Raw genomic sequence first — 27,702 nt, forward strand, 5'->3', positions numbered from 1 at the left:
TTAAAAAAAACATAAAACAACAGCTGATACTTACAGTCTGCCATAAAAGCAATTTTTTTTTTTTTCTTGGAAAATCTGTCCTAGGTCGGGGTTTTTTCACTTACACAGTATTTCCAGTCTGAAAACATGAAAAGCTCTGATTTTCTAAGAAGGCACATGATGTACTTTTATTAAAAGGCACTCTCTTCCTCTCTTGCTGGCATTCTGTCAAAGAAAAGCACTAGTTGATTGCACTGTATATGCGCCCATAATTTTCTACGCAGTATACCGTTTTTAGACAAGGTAGGGGGGAAGAATGTCTTCTTCCTGCTCCTCTTCTTCAGTGGCATAAAGTGGAACAAAAGGGACCATGAAGCTATTAGCTAGCAATGTGATGCAGTGAGAACTTAAGTGACCCTATAGAAAAAAAGAAGAAGAAGAAGAAAAAAAAAAATCTCACCTTGACCTTGGAATCTCCCCACACCATGACGAGTTCAAGAGATGCATACTGATAGCTGCTGGATGCTGCAGGCATGCAACATGCATTTTTTGTGAAGCAAGGCTATATGAGTCAAAGACAGTGTAGGAAGAGTGTGAAAATTGAAGAGAGGGAGAAGCAGTTTTTATGCAGGTTTTTTCATTTTTATGCTAGGGTGGTACATCACCGTGCAACCGAAACAATATAACTTCAACTGTGCAATCTGACAAAATGAACTACACTATAAAAGCATACCGGTGACACACAGGGATAAACACATCAAATGCGAATTAGAAGCAATCTCATACTTTTGATTCTATAATTGGCAATGAATAGAATGAACATGAAAATCAAGGTTGAGTACTGATACTATCTCTGAATCAAAAATTATTGTTGATCTGCCCATATAATATTGCCAAATAAACACCATTACTACCATGTCAATGGTCTCAACCAGCCTGATGAATTTATGATCTAAATCATGGCCACTACTTTCAATGATTAAGGCTCATTCACACCAAGGATGATAACTATAACATTAAAAAAATCGTTCTTAATAATAAAATAATAGCAGAGTCCATACCACAACTATAACGATAACGGGACACAACTGTCACAATGATTTTTCCTGCTGATGAATGCTCAAGAATTTGATGAATAGCTCAAGCATTTAAAGCATTGGTGTTGACACTAATATAGTTATCTTTATAGTTATTTTTATAGGTATCGTTCTTAGTGAGCAGGCCTTTACTCATCCCTTTGTCAGAAAAAATTATCACAATGCTAGTCTTATAAAACTTCATGGAAAAGTACAAAAATAACAGAACAATTACAAAATGTCTTTATTTCCCAAATCCTAGCGGCGCCGACTCATGTCATGTTTTCGGTGCACTCAGCCTTTTTTGTAGTCTCCTGTCGAATTCTCCTCACTGGGCTGTTAATTATTTTGCTGGAAGGTCCTTGATCAAATGTTTGACAAGTTATTAATCAGGAAGGTGGCCTCAGCGGAGCTGCTGAAAGTTAATTTCCACACTTCATTCCGGGGAGATGAATCAGAGTTGGTAGGAGATTGGGCAGCTGCCTCATCAGCACTGCAGACCTCTGGAGGTTGAGGGTGACTTCCAGTAGCACCGGATTTCCGGTAGACATGAGCCAAAACCACATCCAGACGCATACTGCCGTATCCATCTCTGACCAGCACGCAACGGACGTCCAAACGCTGCCTCATGTCTATTAGCCTGAACTGGGCCTGGCGTGCCACTATAGTTACTGAACGTGGAGGTGGGTGATAAACTGCATCCTCACGCAAGAGACACAGGTGAGTGTCAGTCAGGACAAGCTGGACAAGCTCAGAGTCTATTTGTGCCACCTGTGAAACAGGTACAATAGGGTCAGTGGGAAGCTCGAGACTTGATCTCTGAAATCTGACAGTCGTGTAAAGAAGTAGTTGCACATGTGCAAGTGCCGGACATTCACCTTGCATGTTACCATGTAACAGGAAGACCAACTTAGCCAGGGTTTTTTGGAAAGAGCATGTAAGGCGCCCACCAGAGGGTAGTAGTAAATCTTTAATACAGGAGTTCCAGTCTAAGGACAAACATCCTATGTCACTTGACAGTAACGGATGGTCCAGTGCACCTGTCTCGAAAGGGTAAATAGCCTCAAGTAAAGTTCGGGACAGTTCTTGACTTAAGACTACATTGCAAGTGTGCAAGGTAAGTATGCTGTTCTCTGTGTTGCCCGTCAGTCTGACAGTCTGCCCAGCAAAACCTATGTGGATCTCCTGCAGTTCCTGAAAGGATAACTCATAGAAAACATTTAAAGAGTGTGTGGGGCTAGAAGAATCAGTCAAAGGATCAAAAGTGACCACCAAAAGCTTAGTCTGGAAAATGACAATAACTGCAGGCTGTGGATCAGGTTGAGAACAGGTGGCAACACTGAGCCAGTATAAAGCTAACACCCGCTCTTCCATTAGCAAGTGGGCAGGGATCACATTGTGCAGGCAGGAGAGAAGCTGCTGAGGTGGAAGGTTCTGGAGATGGAGCAAGGGTTCAGGTACAGGGTGTAGTCTTTGGCAACATACCTTCAGTCCCTCACTTATATGGGTAGTCACCGAATCCCTTGTCTGAGTTGCCTCCAAAGCCATCAAAGGGCTCTTCCATTCATCGGTTCTGGATCTTGACAGATCTTGCATGGAAGGCAACGTTACACTCTGTTTACTTACTGACAAAATCTCACTATGAGACAGATTGTGTCGAAACTGGGTTGCCTCCAGAGTTGGTTTTGCCTCTGGTCTTAGAGTCAATTCAAACTGGATATGGTGTACAAAGGGTAGATCCTTTACCAGTGAGCACATTTGATTGTACCAACTGCTTTCTCTACCACCAGTTTGTTCCTTCAAAGAGTTTGTAAGCACACGCCTTGCGTCTGCTAGCATCCAGGACACTCTACCTGCAAAGCTCCCCAGGCTAGAACTGAGCCCACTTCCTTCTGGATGGGCTTTGACTTCTTGACTCTCAACAGATGTTCTGGATAAAATGTGCTCACTAAATTGGCCCCCCATGGTAAGTGGGCTATGCCTCTGTGAAAAATGCTCCAAGCGAGTCAAGCTGGGGACAAAGGCTGCTCCTCCTCCCGTGGCGGTGTGCCTGCTCTGTATATGGGATTCCTCAGCTAACAAGCTCCCTTCTGAGCCCACGACCGGGTGCCAGAGATACTGCTGCTCGACATCCAGGTGCCCAGAGGTCCCGTTACAGCACTCCTGAAATATTCTAGTATCCCAGAACCCTTCATTCACCCCTGTTTCCTCCCCCTCCGTTTCCCTATCTGTCACATCCACTGACAAAGCTTCAGTTTCTGATTTATGAGGGGCTGACTGCTGCTTCTCCCACTGGATGTTGAGACTTGTCTGAAGCGACTTTCCCAGACTTTTGGCATCTCCTGTAGGGTTGTTAGTGGCACAGTGTTCTGTAAGTTCCCTGGGTGTCTCAGGAACGTGCTTAGACTCTGAAGGTCCACTGAAACTACTGTCTGTCTTGTTTTGAGGAAAAAGGAAGTCTGTATGAGCAAGAGATGTGGAAAATATCTGCAAGGGGGAAAAAAAGGAATTGTGTCAGTAGTGTATTGTTATTAGTTCACTACATTTTCTAATATATTTCAATAAATGTAACAATGTTTCATGCAAATGTTTTTGAGACTCTTATTAGGGTAACCTTGTCTAGCATCTCTCAGAAGTGGGCTTTAAAAGCTGTGAAAATAACTTCTCATTTCTGCTCACTTCTGTTTATCTCGAATCTGTTTATCTCTGTTTAAGTGGACTAAACACTTCACCCAATATAAATGGAAGAGCCAGGAGTGAAATCAGTGAGAAGTAATTGGTTAGAAACACTTACTCTATGAATCTTTATATTTGTAAGAAAGGCTCTGCATGCTATTTGTAGTAGTTGCTGTTCCACAGATGAAAATATGATTAAGCCATTACTTTGATACACTCTCTTTCCAGGGGGCAGCCATAAAGCCATGTAAAACACAAGTAATAAGTATGTATACATCATAATCAATGCTAGCTGAGAGTGCTCAAATTATTTGCCATCTTAATTATTTTGGAAGGCAAATAAGGCTTAAGGCAGTCCATATTTGTAACAAAAAGAACAGCATGTTTCTGTGATAATAAGAAACAACCCCCATATCACTGTTTGTAATTAAAATACCTTTAATAAAAGTTTAACCTCAAAGATCAGTGATATCACAGTGGATCAACATTATACTTTTGATGTCATTGCTTTATTTTAAAACTAAGACAGTAGCTGTATTAATTAGAGTCTAATTAATTATAATAGACACTGTGTGGCTAATATTCATATAGTCACTGAGTTAATTAAACAAAATGGTGAGCTCCTTATGTGCTGAAATCAAATAACATGTCAAGAATAGGACAGTATGTCCACAGCTCAATCAGAGGCTTCTGATTGACAATTTACATCAGCAATTTTTAATTTTCAAGTGCAAACATAAAAACAGCTCTGGCTCCCACTAGGTCCCAGAGGCAGCTGCACTGCCTTCAGGCAATGGTGAACTCCATCTATGCTTGTTTTTCAAAACAGCGTATCGCCTGTCCTCATACAGAATCTATAAAAATCAAGCTACTGTCCAGCCAGACACAAACAAAAGTTAGCACCTCTGATTTTTTTCTTAGACAATGTATAGAAGAGCATAAATCCATGCAATTCATCCAGTAGTAAAACAGATTCAGTAATAAAGCACTAAGTGAAGGCTAACAACACATGCTTACCCTGTGACTCTCTCCTGAGAAACAACAGTCTTCTATGTCACCTTCAGGTTGGTCAGAAACCTTTCTGGAACTGTAAGGGAAACCATTCTCCATTTTAGATGGTTCAACAAAATAGAAATGTAACATTTGTATTTATATTACAAGGATTAGATAGGGAAAAAAGCATATTTTTTCTAAATGATATTTACACTTAAGCATGGCCGCAAAAGAGCGAAGCAATTAGGTTTATATTCAAAACCACGCTGCTGTAGTCTTTGTTTTGAAGAGTGAATTTAATTATTTTTGCTACGGTTATGACACAAGAGACCTCCAACAGGCGGAAAGGCAAAAAGACTAAACTGCACAATGTCCCGCATCTCCAAAAGCGTCTATGAGATTTGAATAGCAAAGGACCCAAATGTCTGGATGCGATTAGGGCCACTCAGCTAGCTGTGAAATTAAATAGAATGTGCGCATGTAGATTTGAGGATTTACATACAAGCACTTCATTCTCAGACTGTTTGCATGGGGATAGAAAAGCAGCTTGGTGGGAAACGAAGACGACTTTCCGTCAAGCTCAACAGGATTTTGGACAGAAAGCCAAAAATTTAATGGAGCCTCGTACACAACTCGTCAGATAGCAGAGCATGTACGAGTCAAAACCCTGTAAAATGTCAGAAACGCCCCCAGTAGAAAACAACAGCAGGGTACTGATCTTATACTCGAGCATGTGTTTTTGAACAGCAGAGCATCTACTGAGAGCAGTTCAGACACAAAGGTAAATACAACATATTTTACAATGCAGGTCACAAAAGCAGTTTCACAGAGTATTTTTTGGTTAGGGATGTAAAAATGTGAAGCATAGATTTTTGACAAAGGAATCATAATTTGTAAGAACATATTTACACTAAAAAATTAGTACTGATTTTATAGCATTTAGTAGTGCATTCAATTAATATGCACTACTAAAAGACAAAGACTCGTCCTCTAGGTTTCTACCCAAGCAGTGTGGCTCCTTTTGGGCTGTCTCCTGTATATTCACCTCTTTATACATCATCTCCTCTCTATGCCCTGTCTGTGATCTTATCCCTCCCAAGGTCTCTGCTGTCTTTATGTCACCCTCTGAGTTCACAGAGGTGGATTCTTGGTGACTGGCTTCCAGCTGTTTTTGATATTGTTGTTTGATATAGTCTGAAGATTATTCACATTTTATGATGCCTCTCATTCATCACACGCACTGCAAAACAATTATCAACAGCATTGTTATCTTCATATCTGCTCAGCAAACACTTGCTGTGTCTATTTTTTAAACATTAGGCCGTACAATGTGAATGAATCTAAGACAATTCAGTAAAAGAAACAATAGCAAAAATCTAAACTTTTTCTCTGCACTGGAGAAACATTTAATTAAATATAACAACTGCGACAATCAATGACTAAACAATCTGCAAAATTCAATAAAGAGCTACTTCAAATACCCTAAGCTGTAATATTGGAAGTCTTTGGGTTGGTGCACAGAACATGCAGGTATAATCAAAATGTAATGTAACAGATAAAATGCATTATGTTGAAAAAAATATCCACAAATAAACATGCCATTTTCCATGTACTAATCAGTGTGTGAATGAAAACCACAGCACTGTTAACTAACACCTTGCCATCACCAACAAGTTGACTTTTTTTAAAACTGAAATGTAAAAAAAAAAAAAAATAATTGAGGCAAATAAGAATGTGTTTGTGAGTTGCTTCATACTACGAAATACTATTTCGTCAATTTATCCAAAAGACTTGCAGTACACATTTTACTTGAGGTTAAATGCCTTGTTCTTTCACAACAGATCCTCAATCCTTGCAAAGATCAAACCTGCAACCTTTCAATTAACATTTCAGATCTTTAAAAGGTATCATGAACTGCATTTAATTATTTTAAAATGTTTCCTGAGGTGCACTTATAATATTAGTATGATTTTTACATCAAAAATTGTCATAATATGGAAATACAAGGCCATTTTCTGCCCTGATTTTAGCCCTCTGATATGAACCTCTGTTGGAAGTGGCGTGTCTGTTGTGAGAATTCAATGTAAACGTCCACTGCTATGATTGGCTAACATCTTCACATATGAAATAAGTGTTATATCTGAAAAGTGCTGATTATAGCATTATATTTAGATCATGAAACTGTAGCCGATGAGTGAATGAATGCAGTGATCTTGTCATTGCAACTTGATTTCTGCACTCTCAAGACTGCTTTTATCAACATCACTGATTTGATAAGAGGAGTTTTGGCGAGAGTCCAGAACTGATAAAATCACGCTGTTGATGGACAGCTCCAACGATTATAAAGTGAAAGTTCTTTGATCGCTTTCTGTATATACTTTAATCACAATTTAAATAACAGATTATTTTCACGCTACTAAGAAGTTAACCGTTTAGTCACTGACTTGATTTACTGATGCATAAATGGCAATAATCGACTTTGAGACAAAGAACGTCTGACTGTACATGAATCATTACATATCAGAAATCACTGTTCACAGATTAGGCATTAGAATTAACAAAATTACTTACTGTAAGATATGGACCCGGCAGTAATGCCATAATATGTAAGCAAAAATGCGTTTGCAAAGTCTGCGCCGAAATTGCAAAATTGCAAAGAATCCAGAGTGAAATGTACCAAACAAGCATCTCTGTTTTTAGTCCAGTGATCCTGTATCTCTCTTCTCCACTTCTCATCTCACTAACACGCCAATGGGCTGGGCCAAAGACATGATGATGTGTCTTTCATTGCACTATTACGTCATAATGTGACAAAATCCGAAACGAATCATTTTCGGAACTTGGTTTCAATTAAAGCTGTTTTTGTACTAACAAGGAAGTTTTGATTTCTGAAACTTACATGATGTTTTCATAGTACAATGACCTGTTATATGTCAAAAGATCAAGGAAAATTAGATTTTTCAATTCAAGACCCCTTTAAGCACTAGATGCACCTTCTGTTTGCAAACTTAGAAGAAGAGAAGAATGTGGGGATAAAATACATTTTATCTGAGGCTCAGTCTTCTTTGACGTGGAAATCTCTGGTTCATTTCTTGTTCTGTATGTCGATCAAATGTCCGCAAGTAAAAACATGAGCACACTTGAGAGCTGCTTTATAGTAGAAATTGAAGTTGAAGTTGACACTGACACTGTTTTTTCATGTTTAATACTGTAAACAAACAATCTATTGTATTGAATTTACTGGAGTGCCAAATTGCAGAGCTTGTCAAAACATATCCACATGCTTTCTTAACAACGGTTTTCTCACCGCTGTCATTTTGTTTTGCCAATGATGATATATCAAATGATATGCAATAACATCACAGGAATATTTCACCCAAAAATGAAAATTACTTGTATAAGATGAGCACTTTAACTATGTGCTGGACAGATATCATTCAATGACAATGAAATGCCAGGTGAAAATATCAACATTTCATGCATTCAAACAAGACTCACTGTATTTTTGAAGGAAATCAGTTAAACAAAAATGTATCCTACAGCTAAGACATGAATCACTGCACAAATTTCACATAGGGCAAAGCTATAAAAATGGCAAAAATCCTTCTCTCTGAAACACATTTCGGGGGGGGGGGGGGGGGGAACAGCATTCAAAACCCTGACCTGTGGCCCATTCTGTGATCACATTCTCATGACTGAACAGATGCTCATTTCTCTGTTCCCTCTAATTTTACCAAGACATTTGCTATGAAAAACCTTTGTAAGCTCTTGGGAACTCTTGTGAGCGAAAATAAAGTAGCAGTTAGAGCCTCCTGAATGCTTCATATGTTGATATTCTACATAATATCCAGAAAATTCAATTAAATTGTGAATGTACATAATCAAAGAGCGAAAAAAAGAAAGAAACTGGTTCCAGCAAAGCGACAGAACAGGTGAGAAGCATCTGTTTCACTAGCTGATTATTAAACTTTTGCAGTAGCACACCTTCTGTTTGCAAACTGAGAGGAAGCAGAGGTGATTGGGGGAAAGATAAACATACTTATCCTACATACATATAAAGCTTGAGCAAATGCAATGCTTTAAAGGGATAGTTCACCCAAAAATGAAAATTTGATGTTTATCTGCTTACCCCCAGGGCATCCAAGATGTAGGTGACTTTGTTTCTTCAGTAGAACACAAATGATGATTTTTAACTCCAACCATTGCGGTCTGTCAGTCGTATAATGCTTGTCAATGGGAACTCCATCTAGTAGAGTCAAAAAAAACATGCACAGACAAATCCAAATTAAGCCCTGCGGCTCGTGACGACACATTGATGTCCTAAGACACAAAACAATCGGTTTGTGCAGTATTTATATCATTTTTTACCTCTAATACACCACTATGTCCAACTGCCTTGAGCGCACGCACGGTATCCGGTGTGTGAGGTCTGAATGCACTCTGATGCCGGAAGTGATCGCTCGCACTCATTGACATATACACGCGAGAGATCACTTCTATCATCAGAGCGCGTTTTTAGACCTCACCAACCGGATGCTCGAGGCAGTTGGACATAGTGGTGTATTAGAGGTAAAAAATGATATAAATACTGTTCGGTTTAATTTGGATTTGTCTGTGCATGTTTTTTTTACTCTTATAGATGGAGTTCCCATTGACATGCATTATACGACTGACAGACCACAACGGTTGGAGTTAAAAATCAAAAAAAGGTTGCAGAATCTTTTATAATCAAAATAGATTTAATGTTCTTTTTGTTGTAGTGTTAAAGCTATTGATGTCTGTAAGCTTTCCATAGGAAATTGTAAAACTACAAAATGACAAAGACATGAATCCAGGCCAATGGAGACCCACAAAAAATGTTTGATTTTGTCTTGCCGGCAAAGCCGTACAGCACAGGATATAAATATATAGTACAAAACTGACTCATAAATTAAAGCATATTTAGACAGTGTAGTGCTTTTCTTTTTTGCTCTTCTGGTATTTAGCCATGTTTGATGCATGCATCAAATCCTACTGAATTCTGATGCTTTTGCAGAATCCACAGTCTATCACATGAAAGCCAGAACAAAATAAATTACCAATCTCCTAGCCTTGCAGTGCTCACTTCAAACACACAAATCCATTATCTATAGAAAGCTTTGAACAACAAAGCCAAAGACGACCAAACAAACAAAACATTTTGTAAACACCGACAAAGGAACAATTAGGGGGAACAGCGTGCAGAACATTGCCGAAGGCGTCTAAAGCGCCACACATAGATTGTGTGTACATGTGAAGAGCCTGGAGGTTCACAGATGATGCATGACGTCTCCCGGCTCCAGCTGCAAACAGTAGCATGTCAGAAAGAAGTCTTCCAGCTGGGAGTTGGGAGACTGGGAGCTTTCTTTGTTGTCATAGTTGTTGACACACAAGACACAGAACAGCCTGAACCTCTCTAGCTGTCCACATGTCTTATTCTCTTTCTAATCAAACTTTCTTATATGTGTGGAAATTCTTACACTCCAATCCTGCTCCTAGAGGGTCAATATCCAGCAGAGTTAAGCTTCAACCTATTCTAATACACCTGCATGAAATTTTCCAGCAATCCTGAAGACTTTGATTAGCTGGTTCAGGTGTATTTAACTGGGGATGGAGCTAAACTCTGCAGGAAGACTCAACATCAAGAGTTTAGATACTGCATAACTGTTGCACTTTCCATTGAGAGCTTTGTCTGTATTCATAAACAACAGATCACATCTGTTGTAGCCATTTTCTTTTTTCCCCTTTAACTGCATCTGCCAGAGTGAAAAAAAGCTAAATCACAGTAAAAATAGGCCCAAGATTAAAAAGTGTAATAAAACTAACTGCAAGTAAGAGCCAAAAAGAAATTAGTAAAATGTGTGGAATGAATTCAAATGCAGATGCCAAGCAATGACAAGAAATACATATTTCAACTCAAAACCTAAAAACACAACTGAAATAGAACGAAAATGTTAGGGATATTGAAAAGAGCAGCTTAAACTAAAAAAGTGAGTGTTTACTTTTAAGGGTTTTTTTTTTTTTTCTCCTCTCACACAAACCTGGGCTGTCACTTAAATTCACAGTCACAGGACAAACACTATATGAATAACTTGAACTAATATTTTAAAACAAAACAAGATTTCCTATTTTTTCCATCAGAGGTTAGGTCAAATATTTTGGTTGAATGATGAACAATTCACTTACTGTCCAATCTTTTTTTTATCTTCAGAAAACAACAAAATTCAGTATCAAACTCCATGTGAAGTTGCAAAAAAAATATATATATGTCCATTTCCAAAATATTTTATACTTCCATGTTGTTTGATGTGAACAGGTCTCAAGTTCCATCCCAGAAGAAACTAAAAGTGTCCTAAATGTGACTGTTTATATCCATCTAGTCCAAGTCTAGGTATATAAAATATATTAAAGGAAGCAATTAAAGTTATTTTTTCTAGGATAAGTGGTGTGCAAAATGTCTTGTGGAAGAAGATAAAGCTTCCGTGCTGACTAAATGTTATATAACATAATGAATCAGCTCAGTCTGTCTCACAGCAGGTGTACTCACCTGAAATGACTGAAAGAGTCCACAGAGAACGCAGTGGAGTTACTCGACACGAAGAGCCCAGACTGTGGAGAACACACAAATGGATGGTTGAGCATAGACACACAGCACTGTGGTAAAAACCACTCTCACAACTGAAAGACAGCTGTTTCTATCACACCGCAATTACAGCACACTAATTAAAGCAAACATACCATTAGAAAACACCACAAATCACCATAATTCACATCGAAATAAGAGAGTAGAATGCATAGAGACTGGTAAACATGATTGCAACGTGCCTCAATGAGCATGGAAATAAAACACCTTTTATAGCAAACTGTCTTTGTTCTAATGAAAGTTTAAAGAGATAGTTTACACAAAAATACATTTTTTTGTCATCAGTTACGCACCGTCATGTTGTTCCAAACCCGTATGACTGACTTTCTGCTATAGAACACAATAGGAGATGTTTAGTAGAATGACTGAGCTGCTCTTTTCCATTCAGTGAAAATTGAAGGGGACCAGGGGCAAAAAAAAGAAACCATGCATGAAGTCATTCACCAAAATCTTTCCTTGAAAAACATTCTGTGGTTATGGTACACTTTCACTGTATACGCAAGTGAATCTGAAGCATGCTACAAATAAACTACTTTTGGGTTCCACTCAAGACAGAAAGTCATACAGGTTCAGAAATGATGAATGATTAAGTTTAGACATAGCTGCATTTAAAATCTAACTGTCTTAAAAATCTGAAGTGGACATGTGCCCCCTCTGTTTGAAAGTGATTGACACTTCTGATGGAAATTACATTATCTTTCCCAGAAATCCCTCTCTGATCAGAATATTGAACATGTAAGGTGGTAATTCATAATCTACACTGGTAAATAACTATTCCAAACTGATAAAAATGGCAAGTTTTTAATATAAAATTTAAGTCATAAGATTCATCTAGGCACAAAATATCAATTGAAACAGCACTCAGATGAAGTCAGTTTATGCAAGCAATCTTCAAACTATTATAAGCCAATGTGTATTATGTAAATGAGCAGTAAAAACAAAGTTTCGCACAACAAAAATGACTGAATGGTGCCGCTGAGAGCTCCGTGAGGCAAGTTAACAGTTGTTTGTGAGCATAAGAATAGTTCACGCAGAGAGAAGGCACTGTAATCTCCGTGCTCAGAAGAGGAAACAGCTGCTGTCTAACTTTACAATGAGAGACTTAACAGTCAGGAAATATTTAATTACCTGTCACAGCAGTGAGAGACAGAGAGAGGGAGGGAAAGTTAGAGAGAGTGTCGGAGGCTGCGGAGAAAGTAAGACAGAGGAAGGGAAGGTGCACACTCGCAAACCAACGACAGAGACATGTTCAACTCTTATCAGAAGACACTGAGGTGCACAATTACTCTACCTCTCTGAGGAAATGAAGAAAAAAGGTGTAAAAGATAAAAAGAAAAAAAGAGAACTGGCACTTTGCAAACATACCAAGAGGGATTTATAATTTTAGCTTGAGGGAAGTGTATATGTGCCTCTTTGAAGAAGAAAGCTCCTGATCTACCTTGCATGGAGAAGCACATAGCCAACTGGCATAGCAATTACAACTGAAAGCAGTTTTTGATGACTTGCATTTTTTAACATAAGTTCGTAATTCTGCTCACCCTTTATCCAGCAGCGTTTTAATACATAATTTTTCACAAATAGCTTCAAAAGAGAATGAATTTCCCCCACCTTGCGTTTCTCTCGAAGTTGGGCTGCTTCTTGAGGATGGTTGAAATGGAACATGGTGGCCTTTCCAAGTTGTATGTTCACTCCTGACAAACACATAAATAAACATATATGGTGAAAAAATACAGCAGTAAGCAATATCTGTTAACTATATATCGACACAATATAGCCAACAATACTATATCACTCTTATATTATGGTAAATATATATATATTTACAATAAAAACTAAATATAGGCAAATCTGGCAAAAACAAATGACGATAGACATGAAAAAATTAAACAGACAATCCTGACCATGTGGCCAACCTGTCTCTTTCCTTTCTAGTAAACACATTATGCATAACATTACTAAAACATCTTTCTCGGGGGATTGTGAGAATGTTGGGTTTCCAAGCAGATGCCAATTTCTCTCTTTCTCTCCTCCCTCTTTCTGGAGTGAAAAAAACTAATCTTGCCTCTATTAATGACATCCAAGGGGTGACAAAGCCCTTGAAAAGCCTGCATCAGATGGATTTGGGCCATGGTTGCTGTGGAAATTACTATCATTTGTTCAAAGGAAATGGCTTCAGATGCCACCGTGTCTAAAGAGGGGAACATTGGCAAATTGAAATTTGTGAAAAGGAGACTAGCATGGTTCTGCCACTCTCTCATAAGTCTCCTTCCTTTTAGTTGGCTTTTCTCTCTTTTTTTAATCTTACACCCAGAATAGATCTAGCCTGTTTTGTCTGAATTCTGGAGGTTTTACCCTCTTTGAAAGGTTAATCCCACACATGCACTTCAAACCCCCTCTGCACTCTATCTGTTTCATCTGCCAATTAACTGCGGGCCGGTTGCTTTGTCCGCCAGAGTCTTAACCTCAGTCGTGTTTGGCTGTTCTGGAAGTGCCGCGAGTCTCACTCTGAGATGAGAGTCGCTCTGGTGGACATGTACAAGGATAGAAGCAGTAGGGCGGGACTGTTGCACTCCACAGGCCTGGAAACGTAGAGAGGAGATCTGAAGTGGCAAGACGCAGACATACTCAAAGAGCTTCTTTGAATTCCAGTTAAAACCAGAGAGTTTGACATGCTTCATATTTTCTATACTTGTTTCAAAATTAGTTTGCTTGTACAGTTAAGGCACGACAATAAAATTGATTGTGGCTCTAAAATCTGATGGATGAGTCCAGTTCAAAGCTACTATTTTACTTGGCAGAAGAAGCTTATTGTTAAAATACTCTGTCATTTTGGTCATACAGATAAGAGTAATACAAACTGTAAAGGGGTTTACTTTTATTTCTGTAAACTCACAATAACAGCAAAACATTGTATTTTTGTTTTGTTTTTGCACACAAAAAAGTATTCTCGTCGCTTTATTAAATTAAAGTTAAACCACTGCAGTCATGTGGACTATTTTACCGATGTCTTTAGTTCCTTTCTGTACCTTGAAAGTGGTGGTTAAATTGCTGTCTATGGAGGAATTCAATATAGAATTGCTGTCTATATTGCTATACCTCTCAGATTTCATCAAAAATATCTTAATTTGTGTTCCGAAGATGAACGAAGGTCTTACGGGTGTGGAACAACATGAGGGTGAGTAATTAATGACAGCATTTTCATTTTTGGGTGAACTAACCCTTTAAACTTATGAACGGTAATATTATGCGCAATGATGCCATTTTAACTAGTAAAAAGTAGAGCATTTCATAATGAAGAATAAACTACAATGGTGTGTCACAGATCCTACAAAAATGAGACATAACAGTTTATTACCCTGGGTAAGAAGGTATGGCTGGGTCACCTCCACCCCATTGACTGCACACCTGGCTCCTGGTAGCGGCACAAGTGTGACGGCTCCTCTCTGGTTCTCAAAAACACAGTGTTCTCTCTGAAGAGCTTCACCATGGAGAACTGCAAAACAGAGAAAGCTCAAAATGAAAAAGGGTATGACATTGCCAACAGCTTCCTGTCAGAAACAAAATCTACACAGACAGAATACAAACCTATATCCTGCTCTGGCTCGGTTCCTCCAGTCCCAACTGAAGTTCTACCTTCCTAAACCGCAGAACAGGGAATGTTTAGAAACCCCATAACAGCAAATATTGATCCTATCAATACTCTAAAAAAAAAAATTGCTTGGACAAAACTGATAAACAACATCACGTCAATGGGAGTTGAGTTCAACTGTACATGTTGCCCTATGTTATGAGGTGCTGCCTACCTTTAAATGATAGAGAACAACCCCTGTGCTGAGTAGATCCTCATCAATGCAGATTAAATAGGGCATCTGGGAATCAAGAACTACACCAATACCCTCTTTTCTGAGAGCTACTGTATCTTCCTAGATAAGAAACATAAAAGAAAACAGAAAAAAAGATGAGATGAGATGGATGGGGGTTGGCAAGAAAGATGATGAGCTAAACCATCAGACAGAGAAAAAAAACCTCTAAAAAAATGTTTGAAGAAGCGGGACCAGTGCATAAAACTTAAATGACAGACATTTAATTGTAAAGCATCCGAGCAGAGGAAACAGTGTGTGTGTTGTTTATGACTTTGTCTTCATGCCCCAAGGCCAAGCAGAATAATATCTGGCTTTGGCTATATGTCGAAAGGTTGGGGGAATGGGGATGCTGGGAGAGAGGGAGCGATGTGAAAATAAGAAGAAAACACCATAAATCATTTAGATCACTATGGGTCCATCTCAAATTCTCGAGGAGTTTGCAAAAGGAAATCACATTCAAACAAACCCTATCTCAGAGACGTGTTGTTGAACCCTGGTAAAACAAGGACACAACAACAATCAATACATTACATGTTCAGAAAATAAGACTACTAAAAGATGCTTGGTATTTGAGGTATGACACTACTAATATATAAAGACTTTATCCTACTGTAGTATTGTAGTGGAGTGAAAGCTGGAGTCTGGTATCACATTCATGGGGGGGGGGGGTTAGGTCAGAAGGGGCTTGACTTGTATAACCTTCCAGAAATCAAATATTGCAAGAGAAATGAGAAAATGTGAGCCATCATTATTAGGCAGTAGGGATTTTGGGCAGTTGTGTTGTGACTTGTGGCTGTACGTTCTGCTAAAACTGACACTACAAATGTCACATAGTATGGCGAGAGTTGCATCAAACTCTAAATGATAAGTGAGTAAAACATAACAGTTCTTCCTTGTCAACAACAATCCAGTTGGCAAATAGAAAAATGTGTATTAGATTAAAAGTAATGCTATACAGAATAAATAAAAGACCATTTCTTTGACATATCTGGCTTCAAAATATGTTTTGAATGCATACCTTGCTCACTAAAGGCGAGGAAATCATGCATTTAAGTGCTCACAGCATGTGAAATATGTTGAAATGATCACTATTCTATGCATGGCTTGTGATTAATGCTGTGATATAACAAAGCGTTGATGTTTTAATTAAAAATCATTACAGTCCAACACCAACACTCACTATCATACACTTTAAAAGTCACGGTTAAATCAATATTCACAGGGTAAATCCATTGGAGTTGGACTGGGGGGGGGGGGGGGGGGGGGGGGGGGTTTAATGGGAAGCAGAAAATGTGCAGGGCATCTTTTTTTTTTTCTTAAATATGGTAGCATGTGTCCATGCTACTCCTTATTTCATTCTCCACAGAGATGGGAGGCACTTCCATGTTCGTGTTCATGCGTGCCATCAAAGCGCACATATTCTTCAAAGTCCATTTGACATCCGTGATGGTGCACGCAGATAGAATATAAAGATTAATGCATGTGCTACTTTGAGAATGTTGGCTCCAAGGGAGCCACTATCACATTGGCATGGCACATATTAAATAAATTCGGCATGCAGGATTTAGCATGTTCATCTTCAGGATGCAAATCCTAGACATACTACGTTTGCGAAAATCCTTGCTGAAAGACCAGCTTAAAGCAGTATGAATTTCCAGGCTGTTTTTTTTTTTTCCCCCCTCTGGTTAGTGCTAGTTTGGTTCTGGTCTAGTTGGTTAAAGGCAGTAACTGGGTAAAATTAGTCCAATAGGAAGTCTTGCTGGTTAGACTAGTTAAGTAACCTTGTGGGGATACCATAACATCATATGCTGTTTTTTTTTTTTTTTTTTTTTTTCTCTGCAGGAATACCAAACAATTCAGCTTTTAAGGAAAATGGTGGTAACTGGTTGATATGATGTTTCATGCATTATAGCGTATTTTAGGAATGTATACACCAAGTTATTGTATAACCTCAACAAAAATAATAATAATAATAATAATAATAATAATTTTGTGTATTTCTATATTTTCTCATGGTCTGTCTAACTTTAAAACATTTCTATGCCATTCACATCATATGCAAACATCACTAAAATGGTAGAAAGTGTCATGCCTCATCAAATAAGTACTCTGCTTTGAATAATGTGTGCTTTCACCGGAGAACACGCGTCTGTTTCCAATACGAGAAAGGAAATAATGACAACAATCCACCTGACTGAACAATGAGAAAAGACCTTCGGATGCCCTGCGCATACTAAAGCAGAACAACAAAAAGGAAAACACTTGCATACCAATCGGCCCATGAGGACGCATTCAAAATAGGAGAGGGCCAGAGGACATCTTGAAAGGAGTCATGGACTTGGACAGAGTGTTGGTATTAATTCAGAGATTTGGAGACTGGAGCGCCAAAGGTTTTCTCTTCAGAATGAAAGTTAATGTGCTTTGGTTCACTGTGCTCACTGACCTGAGGACTCAAATGTCTTTCATTCTCTGTGGAACTATTGTATTGTACAAAAGTAACTGCTTTTAAACTTCTCCCTGTGTAAGTGATTATACTCACAGTCACATTGTTTCAAACTTGTTTAACTCATTTACTTTCCAAGGAACACAAAAGATGAAATTTTAAAATAATGTGTCACTTTTTCCAATGCAAATACTATGAATGGGAACTGGAGCTCTTAAGGCTGTGACACACCCAGCCGACGACAAAGAACTAGTGGCGACAGAAGCCGACTGTGTTGTCGCCTAGCGTCGGGTGCATCTGGGCACACCATAAAATCTAGCCCAACAGACGTGCACCCACAGCCCGTCAATGGCTCATACCTGACCTTCGGCTTGGTGTCAATGCCCTTAAGCTTAAAATTGTATGCAAAAGCATGTACTGCTAAATTCCAAGTCTTCTGACAAAATCATCAAGTCAACGTGAGAACCCAATTAGTACAATTTGTGAAGAAACACAGTTTTATGTAAAGAACTGACTCAAAACAATGATTTGTTCACAAATTTGACTTTTCAACTTCTCTAATGAATTTGGTCCATTTCTCACAAAAATATTGAGAGAATTGTAATTTTTGAGTGAACTGTTCCTATAAGGCACATTAAAATGATCAAATAACCTTACCAGCAACCTGTTTTTTTTTTTTTTAAACAAATGTGGCCTTCTTCCCCCTCATCTGCCATTCCTCTCTCATTCTCTGCCTCTTCAGGCTAGAGAGCAATGTGTCTATTTCCACCTCATTGACAACAGGGAATGGAGTGAAATCCTTTTCTCCTAACGAAGAGGGAGAAGCATCGATTGTGTGGAGGGTCTTCTCTCCACACTTAATTAAATGAATTCTTCCAAGACTTCATTAGATAAGAGAGAGAGAGAGATTGAGAGAGAAAGAGAGGGAAAGGCAGGGAGAAAGATGGGAGCCATGTCACTTTTCGTAGGGGAAGGCAGAGAGAGAGAGAGAGAGAGAGAGAGAGAGAGAGAGAGAGAGAGAGAGAGAGAGAGAGAGAGAGAGAGAGAGAGAGAGAGAGAGAGAGAGAGACAGAGCTAGCCTGGGAGCAAGGTACCTTCTGCCCCCAAGAACTTCTTAAAACATGGTGTGTGCGTGTGTGTGTGTTGGTTGTAAAATTACATGCACTCTAAACTTCTGCAGCAAATGAGATTTGGCTGAGATCATAAAACTGCTAATTTATTTCACTCTCTTGGCAAATTAAAGGTGGTTCTGGTGCCCAAGACTTCAATTTGAGGCACTGAATGTGGTCTGAAAACAAGGCAGATGCACTGGGTGAAGATTAAAAAGAGCTCTGAAAATATATGGGTTGAGAGATCAAGAGAGGATAAGAACTACAAAATGGTGCACTGACTATAAAGAGAGAGAGCGAGAGCGAGAGCGAGAGAGAGAGAGAGAGAGAGAGAGAGAGAGAGAGAGAAAGAGAGGGAAAGGCAGGGAGAAAGATGGGAGCCATGTCACTTTTCGTAGGGGAAGGCAGAGAGAGAGAGAGAGAGAGAGAGAGAGAGAGAGAGAGAGAGAGAGAGAGAGAGAGAGAGAGAGAGGGCAGGAAAAAGCAGGAGGTGGTATGTTTTGGTAATATGGTATAGGGCAGTATAGACCTTATGTAGGCCCACCCCTTTTCAGCTTGTTGTGTTCTGTCTTCCGGTTTGTATTTCCACAACATGAAGGTAAGATCTCACGGTTTTTGAATGAACCGCTCTTTTTAAAATCTTCCCAGTCTACTGACATTTGTTATGACCTCCGCTTCAAACATTACAATGCTCATGATAACTTTCGCAAATTCTACAATAAGTAAATCCAATTCACCAGCTAATTACTCTTCAACAGCAATGCCATAGAAATATACAAAGCTACTGCAAAAACGCAAGTTCAGCACACACAATTCTAAAGATGGCTGTGTTCTTGTTTCTCTGCCGCATAAGGTCTACACACAAGAAAAATAACAATGAAGAACTTGCATGAATAATGCTTAGCTAACTTGCTGTCATGATGCTAGGATACTGAGGTGCCTAAATACGACTCAGATCCCTTCTTCAATGCAAATCTGAGATTTTCTCACCTGTTTTATCATCTGTTCACTTAGAAAAGTAACAGCAGAACTCTGTTCAACAAGCCACATGATTTGGGGTATCATTTATGTTTATATCACAAACTAAATGGTTATGCGCTGAAGTTTAATACTCAGCATTAGCAGTTTGTTGAAATCCCTGACTCTATATGAGCAATAGTCATATGGACGCTTGCCTTGCCTTCACATAGGCAGAGAAAATGAATAACTATGAATGCGTCAGAATGAAGTTTTAGTTACTAATATGTACTGAGGTCCATGTTGGCCAATTGCGGATTTACCAATGAAAGCCTAAATTCCTTTTTCTTTTTGCGGCTTGATATGGTTCTCAGATTGATGTGACATCCACTGAAGAAGCACTACATTATATATTCGCTTCATCAGGTGGACGTTCACAGAGCTCATTAAAAGGAACGCTTAATTTCTGACATTCGTTGTTCCTATCCATCCCATTTTATTAACTGAAGGCATTTCACACCTGTCCAGGGCTGAAAAAAAAAGAATGTGTTGCAATCACAACGCTGAAATTACACGGTTGTTATGGATAATTAAAGAGTGGATTTTAATAAACACTGAAAGTGATAAAGAAGCGAGAAGAAGAAAAATTTAATTCAGAGAAATGGGAAGGGTGGGAGGAGGACAGAAACAGAACATTTAAGTTAATATATAAATAAATACTCTTCCACAGCCACCTCAAGACGAGAATGAGCGCTTGTGTTAGTGTGTGTGTGTGTGTTTGTTTGTTTGTTTGTTTGTGTGTGTGTGACCCCGGGGATTTGATGCATCTTTTTTTCGAAATGAAAACAAATGGCACAATCGACTGGAAGATAAACTGCTCTGGTTAGACCGCTATATCTGTCATCAATCCTCCTATTCCCTTCAGTTCTGTATGAGCACTCCTAAATTAACAAATGCGACGAGGGCACATCACCTCGCCGGCTGCCGAAGACTGAGACAGCCACTGGACAGAAGAACATTCCCTCCCTCACTCACTCTCCCCTCACATTCACTTTCTTTCTCTCTGAGAGTCCACTATTGAACCACGTCTCCTTATTAACCGCTGTTCCCTCCCCATCCACCCTGTAACCAATCTACAACAGCGCAGCTGCATAACTTTGCATTCCAAATCTGCCTCAAAAAGCGAATTAAGATTCTGTTTACGTTCCAGAGGCAGAGAATTGCAGTCACTCTCTCTAAAAGCATCAATTTACTCCTGTGAAGCAGCGAATCAACTCGCATCAACTAAGTTAACCCTGAGCATGCCAAATGAGAGTGAAAACTGAAATAGGAGTCAGAAAAGAGATTTTATGAGTCAAAATAAAACTACCATATATTACTATATATAAAATCTCAAGATAATTTGTTGTGGAATCCCCCCATTTGCAAGTTGCTTTGGATAAAGCCATCTGCTAAAATCTATCTGTCTGTCTATCCATCCATCTAGATCAATAGATGTACTGAAAGGCCTGCACATAGAAATCTGCTCTATATCCAAGCTGCAACATATAAGCTGAGATAAAACTATTCTTATTGGTGACCTTTCTGAAGAAAGTCTCACTTCTGGCTCTTAACAGCTGGCCTTTTATTCTCAAATAACTCTTAATGGTTCATTGCGAAGGGCTAAAAGTTTGATCAAAAAATATCTTTGAATTGTGTTTTTTTTTTAATTCATCAAATGTCTTCAAGATGCAATTAAGCTCATCAAAAGACAAGTGGGTTAGCTTTAGCCAGTTCATTAAACACAATCAGAGGTCCAGACTGCTTGTACAATCTTGCGTCCTTGCTGTTCATTTGTCACATAGAGACAAGTATCCATCTTGTGAACACACATCCCTTGTTTGCATTTCTATTAGCATTCCGTTCATTTTGTTCAACAGACCCACTGAGACCACGCCATGTGCTGTTAGCAAGCTAGCAACTGGAACCCCAACCAAAAAGCGATGAGAAGACTTACAACACGGCCATATTAATTAGATCACTGGATGCTCTGAGATTAATCCACCATATGTGACTAATCAAAATCTCTTAATTAAGGACCGTAGCATTGTCTCGCAATGCTCTGGTCTTCTTGAATTAACTTGTTATATACCCCTTATATGCTCTATTGTTTTTATATTTGTATTTTCAGTTTTCATTTTAATGTTTTGTTTAAGATTTAGTAACTTTGTTGCATGTTTTGACATTTTTATTAGTATTTCAGTTTTAATAAAAACACAACTTAGCTGAAATACAATAGGTTTAAGTATATATATATATATATATATATATATATATACACACACACACACACACACACACACACACACAACCCGAATTCCGGAAATGTTGGGACGTTTTTGAAGACCTTTATTGGATGCCGTGGTCTTCAGGCCCTCAGACGACACTGCATCACTCATCGTCAATTGAGTGTCAATGACATTACTAAATGGGCCCAGGAATACTTACACAAACCACTGTCGGTAAACACAATCCGCCGTGTCATCTGCAGATGCCAACTAAAGCTCTATCACGCAAAAAGGAAGCCATATATGAATATGGTCCAGAAGCGCCGTCGTGTCCTGTGGGCCAAGGCTCATTTAAAATGGACTGTTTCAAAGTGGAAAAGTGTTCTATGGTCAGATGAGTCCAAATTTGACATTCTTGTTGGAAATCACGGACGGCGTGTCCTCCGGGCTAAAGAGGAGGGAGACCTTCCAGCGTGCTGTCAGCATTCAGTTCAAAAGCCAGCATCTCTGATGGTATGGGGGTGCATAAGTGCATACGGTATGGGCAGCTTGCATGTTTTGGAAGGCACTATGAATGCTGAAAGGTATATAAAAGGTTTTAGAGCAACATATGCTCCCCTCCAGACAACTATTTCAGGGAAGGCCTTGTGTATTTCAGCAGGACAATGCAAAACCACATACTGCAGCTATTACAACAGCATGGCTTCGTCGTAGAAGACTCCGGGTGCTGAATTGGCCTGCCTGCAGTCCAGATCTTTCACCTATAGAGAAAAATACGTCAAAGACGACCACAAACTCTTCAGCACCTGGAAACCTATATCAGGCAAGAATGGGACCAAATTCCAACACCAAAACTCCAGAAACTCATAACCTCGATGCCCAGACATCTTCAAACATTTTTGAAAAGAAGAGGAGATGCTACACCCCCATCATGGTAAACTGTTTTAAGACCTGTAGCAGACATCAAATTTGAAATGAGCTCATTTTATGCATAAAATTGTAAAATTTCTCAGTTTAAACATTTGTTATGTTATCTGTGTTCTATTGTGAATAAAATATTGGCTCATGTGATTTGAAAGTCTTTTAGTTTTCATTTTATTCAAATTTAAAAAACGTCCCAACATTTCTGGAATTCGGTTTCTATTTCAGTGTTATTATTTAAACAAAAATGTTTTTGTGGTTTTAGTTTTAGTTCTACAATAACCCTGACACAAAGGAGTTCTCAATTCGGCCAGCTTTTCTATTGATTTCATGTACTATAAGGCAAACACTTCATCAACCTTTGGCATGTGTTCAGAGGTCTTGTGCTCACTAGAGACAGGCCGCCAGCTTTGCTTTCTGCTTAGCACTCCCTGGTCAGGGTCACTATCAACATGAACAACAATTTGATTGACTGAGAGCTTTAGGAGATTAAAGTAATTTTGTAAATACAACACAGAGTTAGTTATATGGTGTAAAACTTTACTTTTTTGTAAAAAAAAAAAAAAAAAAAAAAACCTGTAATTTATTGTATTTGGATCTGCAATGAGACACAATCAACTTAAAGGCACAGTTCGCCAAACAATGAATATTCTGTCAATGTTATTTATTTCTTCTGTGGAACAAAACAGAACATATGAAAAATGTGTTTTTTTGTCCATATAATGGAAGTCAATGAGGTTCAGTGTTGTTTTAATGCCAATGTTCTTTAAAAGATCTTAAAACATACAGGCTTGGAAAAACACTTTAAAACTGAGTGAACTGTCCCTTTTAAAAATATATATACAATATGATTGCCAGTTAGCCTCTATATGGAATATTTATGTTTATTTTAAGCTTAGGCTCAGCCTCTTTTTTGATAAAAATTTGGCATACTACAATATATTGGCCAGTAGCCACCCTATCCACCTACTAATATGAAAATACCCACAAATCCACAAAACGCATTTTTTTCACAGAAAGGAACCTTATTGCATTGAAGGATCTCCATGTCCATCACTCTGAGAACGTAAATTTAACCATCACGTACGGCCATTGCTCCAACTGTGCATATATACACTCTGGGTGGCCACTGCAGACATTAGGGTGATTGAGAAAGAGAAACCGCAAAGCACGGTATGCATAATCTCTGTTAATATTTCTTCACCAAGAGAAGCCATTTTAATCATCTGCTGCACAAACCCCCTCCCTTCACTCTGCCACATGTTGACTTCAACATCATTAAAGCAGTTTTTATGGTGGCTGGATGACATAGTAATCTAAATAGCTTGAAAATTAAATATAAACCACGGGTAGACTTTCTTTTGTTTATCTCATTGCTTCAAGTCCATATGGAGGAACAAGAAACATCAAAGTGCTACAGTGCCATCTTTTGGTTCAACCTTTTCACCTTGCACGTTCAACAAGACACTGAACTAAATGAATGAATGAATGACTTAATATGACAACATTTTCTAATACTTTAAAAACATAAAATGTGTTGCATCATTTTGGGCAAGCATCACCATTTCAATTGCTCATAGTTGGGGTTTGAACAAAGGGATATGAACAAACCCTTTACCCTAAGTACTAAGCTTTGGTACATATAGCCCTACTTGAGCTAAGAACATCAACAATACCTTATTTGTGAGAGGCATGTGATTATCTTTCTAAGTGGCCAAAAAAAAATCTTAAAAGTCTTAAGAACCTAGCAACCACACACCAACACATTCAAATCAATCAAAACACTTAAGTAACCACCTTCCTTTGAATGAATTTCAGAATGGACAAGAAAAGTAAAAAATAATATGAAAATTCTATTTGAATCTGATTTGATCTTGATACTTTAATATACTGTATTGTTCAATTACTTGTGTTTTATTGTTTGCCACCAATATAATACGATATTCACACAAGACAACAGATGCTTAATATGCAATCGCTTGCCATTGCTGGGAAAAAACAACAACCATAAAACCAGCCATCATCTGCCTTTTGGGGTTTGCAAAACCGCGTTGGATTGTTAAATCTTCTGTTTCTCATTGAAGCTCAGAGGCGGACCAAAAAAAGTGAGCTTTGAGACTTGTGCTTTGTTCTTCTCTTTGTGGGCTGTCTCTTTCTCACTACAACACTTTCCCATCAAAAAAGATGGCAAAGCACTTGAAAAAGGTGGTGAAGAATAAGCAGTTGAGAGGCGAAGACGCTCATTATGGCGGGGCTTGAGAAAACAGCCCTGGCGAAGTGCTATTTGAAGTGATTATCTGCAATTAAATTCAGCTGATGCATTAACGGCTCGTCCCCATGCTGTTAGGTGCTTGGCGAGGACAGAGCAGAAATTTACAAAAGCTGACGACAAATTGGTCCCTGGATATTTCCTCAACTTTCTGTCACCCCAACATGTGCAAACTGAATTCGACTGGCTAAAAAGCGGGATGGTCAGAGAGGCAGTTGGCATGCCGGCATGGCAGGAAGTGAGTAATAGCTAAATAGAGGTCTGGGCTATTTGGCCCTCTGTGGCTCGTGTCTTGCTGCCTGGACTGGAGCAGATGAGCAGCTAAAAGCTCAGAGAGTATGCGTGACCATCTGCCATCTCTGTTTTGCTCTCCGCTTCATAGATTTTGGTGCGTATGTGTGTAAATGAGACAGGGAGGGAGGTGATGTGACGCAAAAAATAAAAAATAAATAAGAGAGAAAGACTGAAAGCAACCCTCGCTCACCTTCCTCCTCCATCACGGACTATTTCACCATCTCCCTATCTGCTTCACACACACACATATATACGTGCAGGAGCAAGACAGAGGTAATAGTCTTTCATAACAATGAGCTTATGCTGTGGCATTCTGACAGTTCCAGCTTGTGGCCTGAAATTGACCCCCAGACTCCAGCTACATTCTGAAAACCTCCATTTACAACACCACAGGCTGCTACACAGAGCACCATCAAACACACAACCAGCCAAAGGCAAAAACGTTGCAAAAGCTGCGCTTGTCAAGCGCAACACTGCCACCTGTCGGAGGAAAATCTATCAGCTGCTGTTAAATGTGGTAGTTTTAGAAGAATCAAACTGTTATTTATTGCCACACAACCAGGGCCAGTTGCATTTCCACAACTTTTGACATAGAACAGCAACATGAATTTATTACAAGACAATCCCACTGGAGCAACCTGGGGTTAAGTGCTTTGTTCAAGGGCACAGTGGTAATGACTCCTCACGGGGATCAAACCATCAAACCACAATATCACATCATCATCAAAACACTATTTTACAAGAGGAAAAAACAGATCACATGAGAGCACATGATTTGTTTAGGTGTACAAAGGTGAAATTATTGCTCATGCAATTAAAAGTTTGAAAAGTTGAGTGTTATTAGTTTAGTCAGATTATGTTTAGCTATAATTGTAAGCTACAGTAAATAAAGATCAGATCAGATTTTAAAAGGAATCAATGCAGAAATCAAAATATTTTGAAAAGATTCACATACTAATTCTTGCCACTGTATATATAAAGGCGTTTTTGCTAGATAAGACTCTATGGTCCTAAGTCAGGCTTAACTCCATAGTTAAAGGTGAAGTGTGTGCCAAAGCCAAACGGCACCAACATACAGGACTGCACAATAAATAGTACAACACATTAAATAGGCTGAACTTCAATATTGTCATTCACTTCATATTAAAGGATTAGTCCACTTTCAAATGAAAATTTCCTGATAATTTACTCACCCCCATGTCATCCAATATGTCCATGTCATTCTTTCTTCAGTCGAAAAGAAATTAAGGTTTTTGATGAAAACATTCCAGGATTATTCTCCTTATAGTGGACTTCAATTGGCCCCAAACGATTGAAGGTCAAAATGACAATTTCAGTGCAGCTTTAAAGGGCTTTAAACGATACCAGATGATGAATGGTCTGAAGGGTCTTATCTAGCGAAACGATCGGTCATTGTCTAAAAAAAATTTAAAATGTATGTGCTTTATATAAACATATGATCGCTTCCGCCAGACCGCACTTTCGTATTCTTCAAAAAGCTTACACTGTATGTCCTACGCCTTCCCTATTCTACTTACGGAAAAAACGGAACTACCGTCGTGTTCGTTCCGTAAGTTGAATAGGAAAGGCGTAGGACATACAGCGTAAGCTTTTTGAAGAATACGAAAGTGCGGTCTGGCGGAAGCACTTGCAAGACAATCATTTGATTATATAAATCGTATACATTTTTATTTATTTTTTTAGAAAATGACCGATCGTTTCGCAAGATAAGACCATTATTCCTCGTCTGGTATCATTTAAAGCCCTTTGAAGCTGCACTGAAACTGTAATTTTGACCTTAAACCATTTGGGGCCAATTGAAGTCCACTATAAGGAGAATAACCCTGGAATGTTTTCATCAAAAATCTTAATTTCTTTTTGACTGAAGAAAGAAGGACATGGACATCTTGTATGACATAGGGGTGAGTAAATTATCAGGAAATTTTAATTTGAAAGTGGACTAATCCTTTAAATAATGCATCTACCCTGACTGAGTTCTAATAACAAGACATGACACATTCCAGACTGAAAGTCTGCATCCCTGTAGGAGCACTACTTCTTTTATATGTACTACAAGCTCAAAACAAGCGGCAGAATATTTAACTGTCAAATAAACCAAGGAATTAAAGACTATTTGACCCATATTCGCTGCAGTTAAAAAGACAAATGTCTTTTGGGTAAACAATCCTGATAA

At 38.7% G+C, this 27,702-nt stretch overlaps 1 protein-coding gene across 9 annotated transcripts in view; it reads right to left on the reverse strand.

Moving 5' to 3' along the window:
* Positions 1-599: 599 nt before the first annotated feature.
* Positions 600-27,702, reverse strand: part of kif16bb (kinesin family member 16Bb) — a 36,708-nt gene continuing 9,605 nt past the window's right edge. For 2 of the 9 annotated variants that reach the window (XM_051917483.1, XM_051917486.1), the window contains 8 exons: positions 15,189-15,308; positions 14,971-15,022; positions 14,741-14,878; positions 12,994-13,076; positions 11,290-11,351; positions 4,749-4,818; positions 3,850-3,951; positions 600-3,542 (listed from right to left, as the gene is read on the reverse strand). In XM_051917483.1, coding sequence (XP_051773443.1) covers positions 1,422-3,542; positions 3,850-3,951; positions 4,749-4,818; positions 11,290-11,351; positions 12,994-13,076; positions 14,741-14,878; positions 14,971-15,022; positions 15,189-15,308 — 2,748 coding nt within the window. In that variant the 3' untranslated portion in view covers positions 600-1,421. Of the gene's footprint in view, positions 3,543-3,849; positions 3,952-4,748; positions 4,819-5,769; positions 5,965-8,406; positions 8,971-11,289; positions 11,352-12,993; positions 13,077-13,847; positions 13,965-14,740; positions 14,879-14,970; positions 15,023-15,188; positions 15,309-21,962; positions 22,786-27,702 lie in introns of those variants that run through there. The other 7 variants (XM_051917485.1, XM_051917487.1, XM_051917484.1 and 4 more) reach the window with 7 other exon arrangements.

This window comes from Ctenopharyngodon idella, chromosome 13 (genome assembly GCF_019924925.1).
Source record: "Ctenopharyngodon idella isolate HZGC_01 chromosome 13, HZGC01, whole genome shotgun sequence".
NCBI lineage: Eukaryota > Metazoa > Chordata > Actinopteri > Cypriniformes > Xenocyprididae > Ctenopharyngodon > Ctenopharyngodon idella.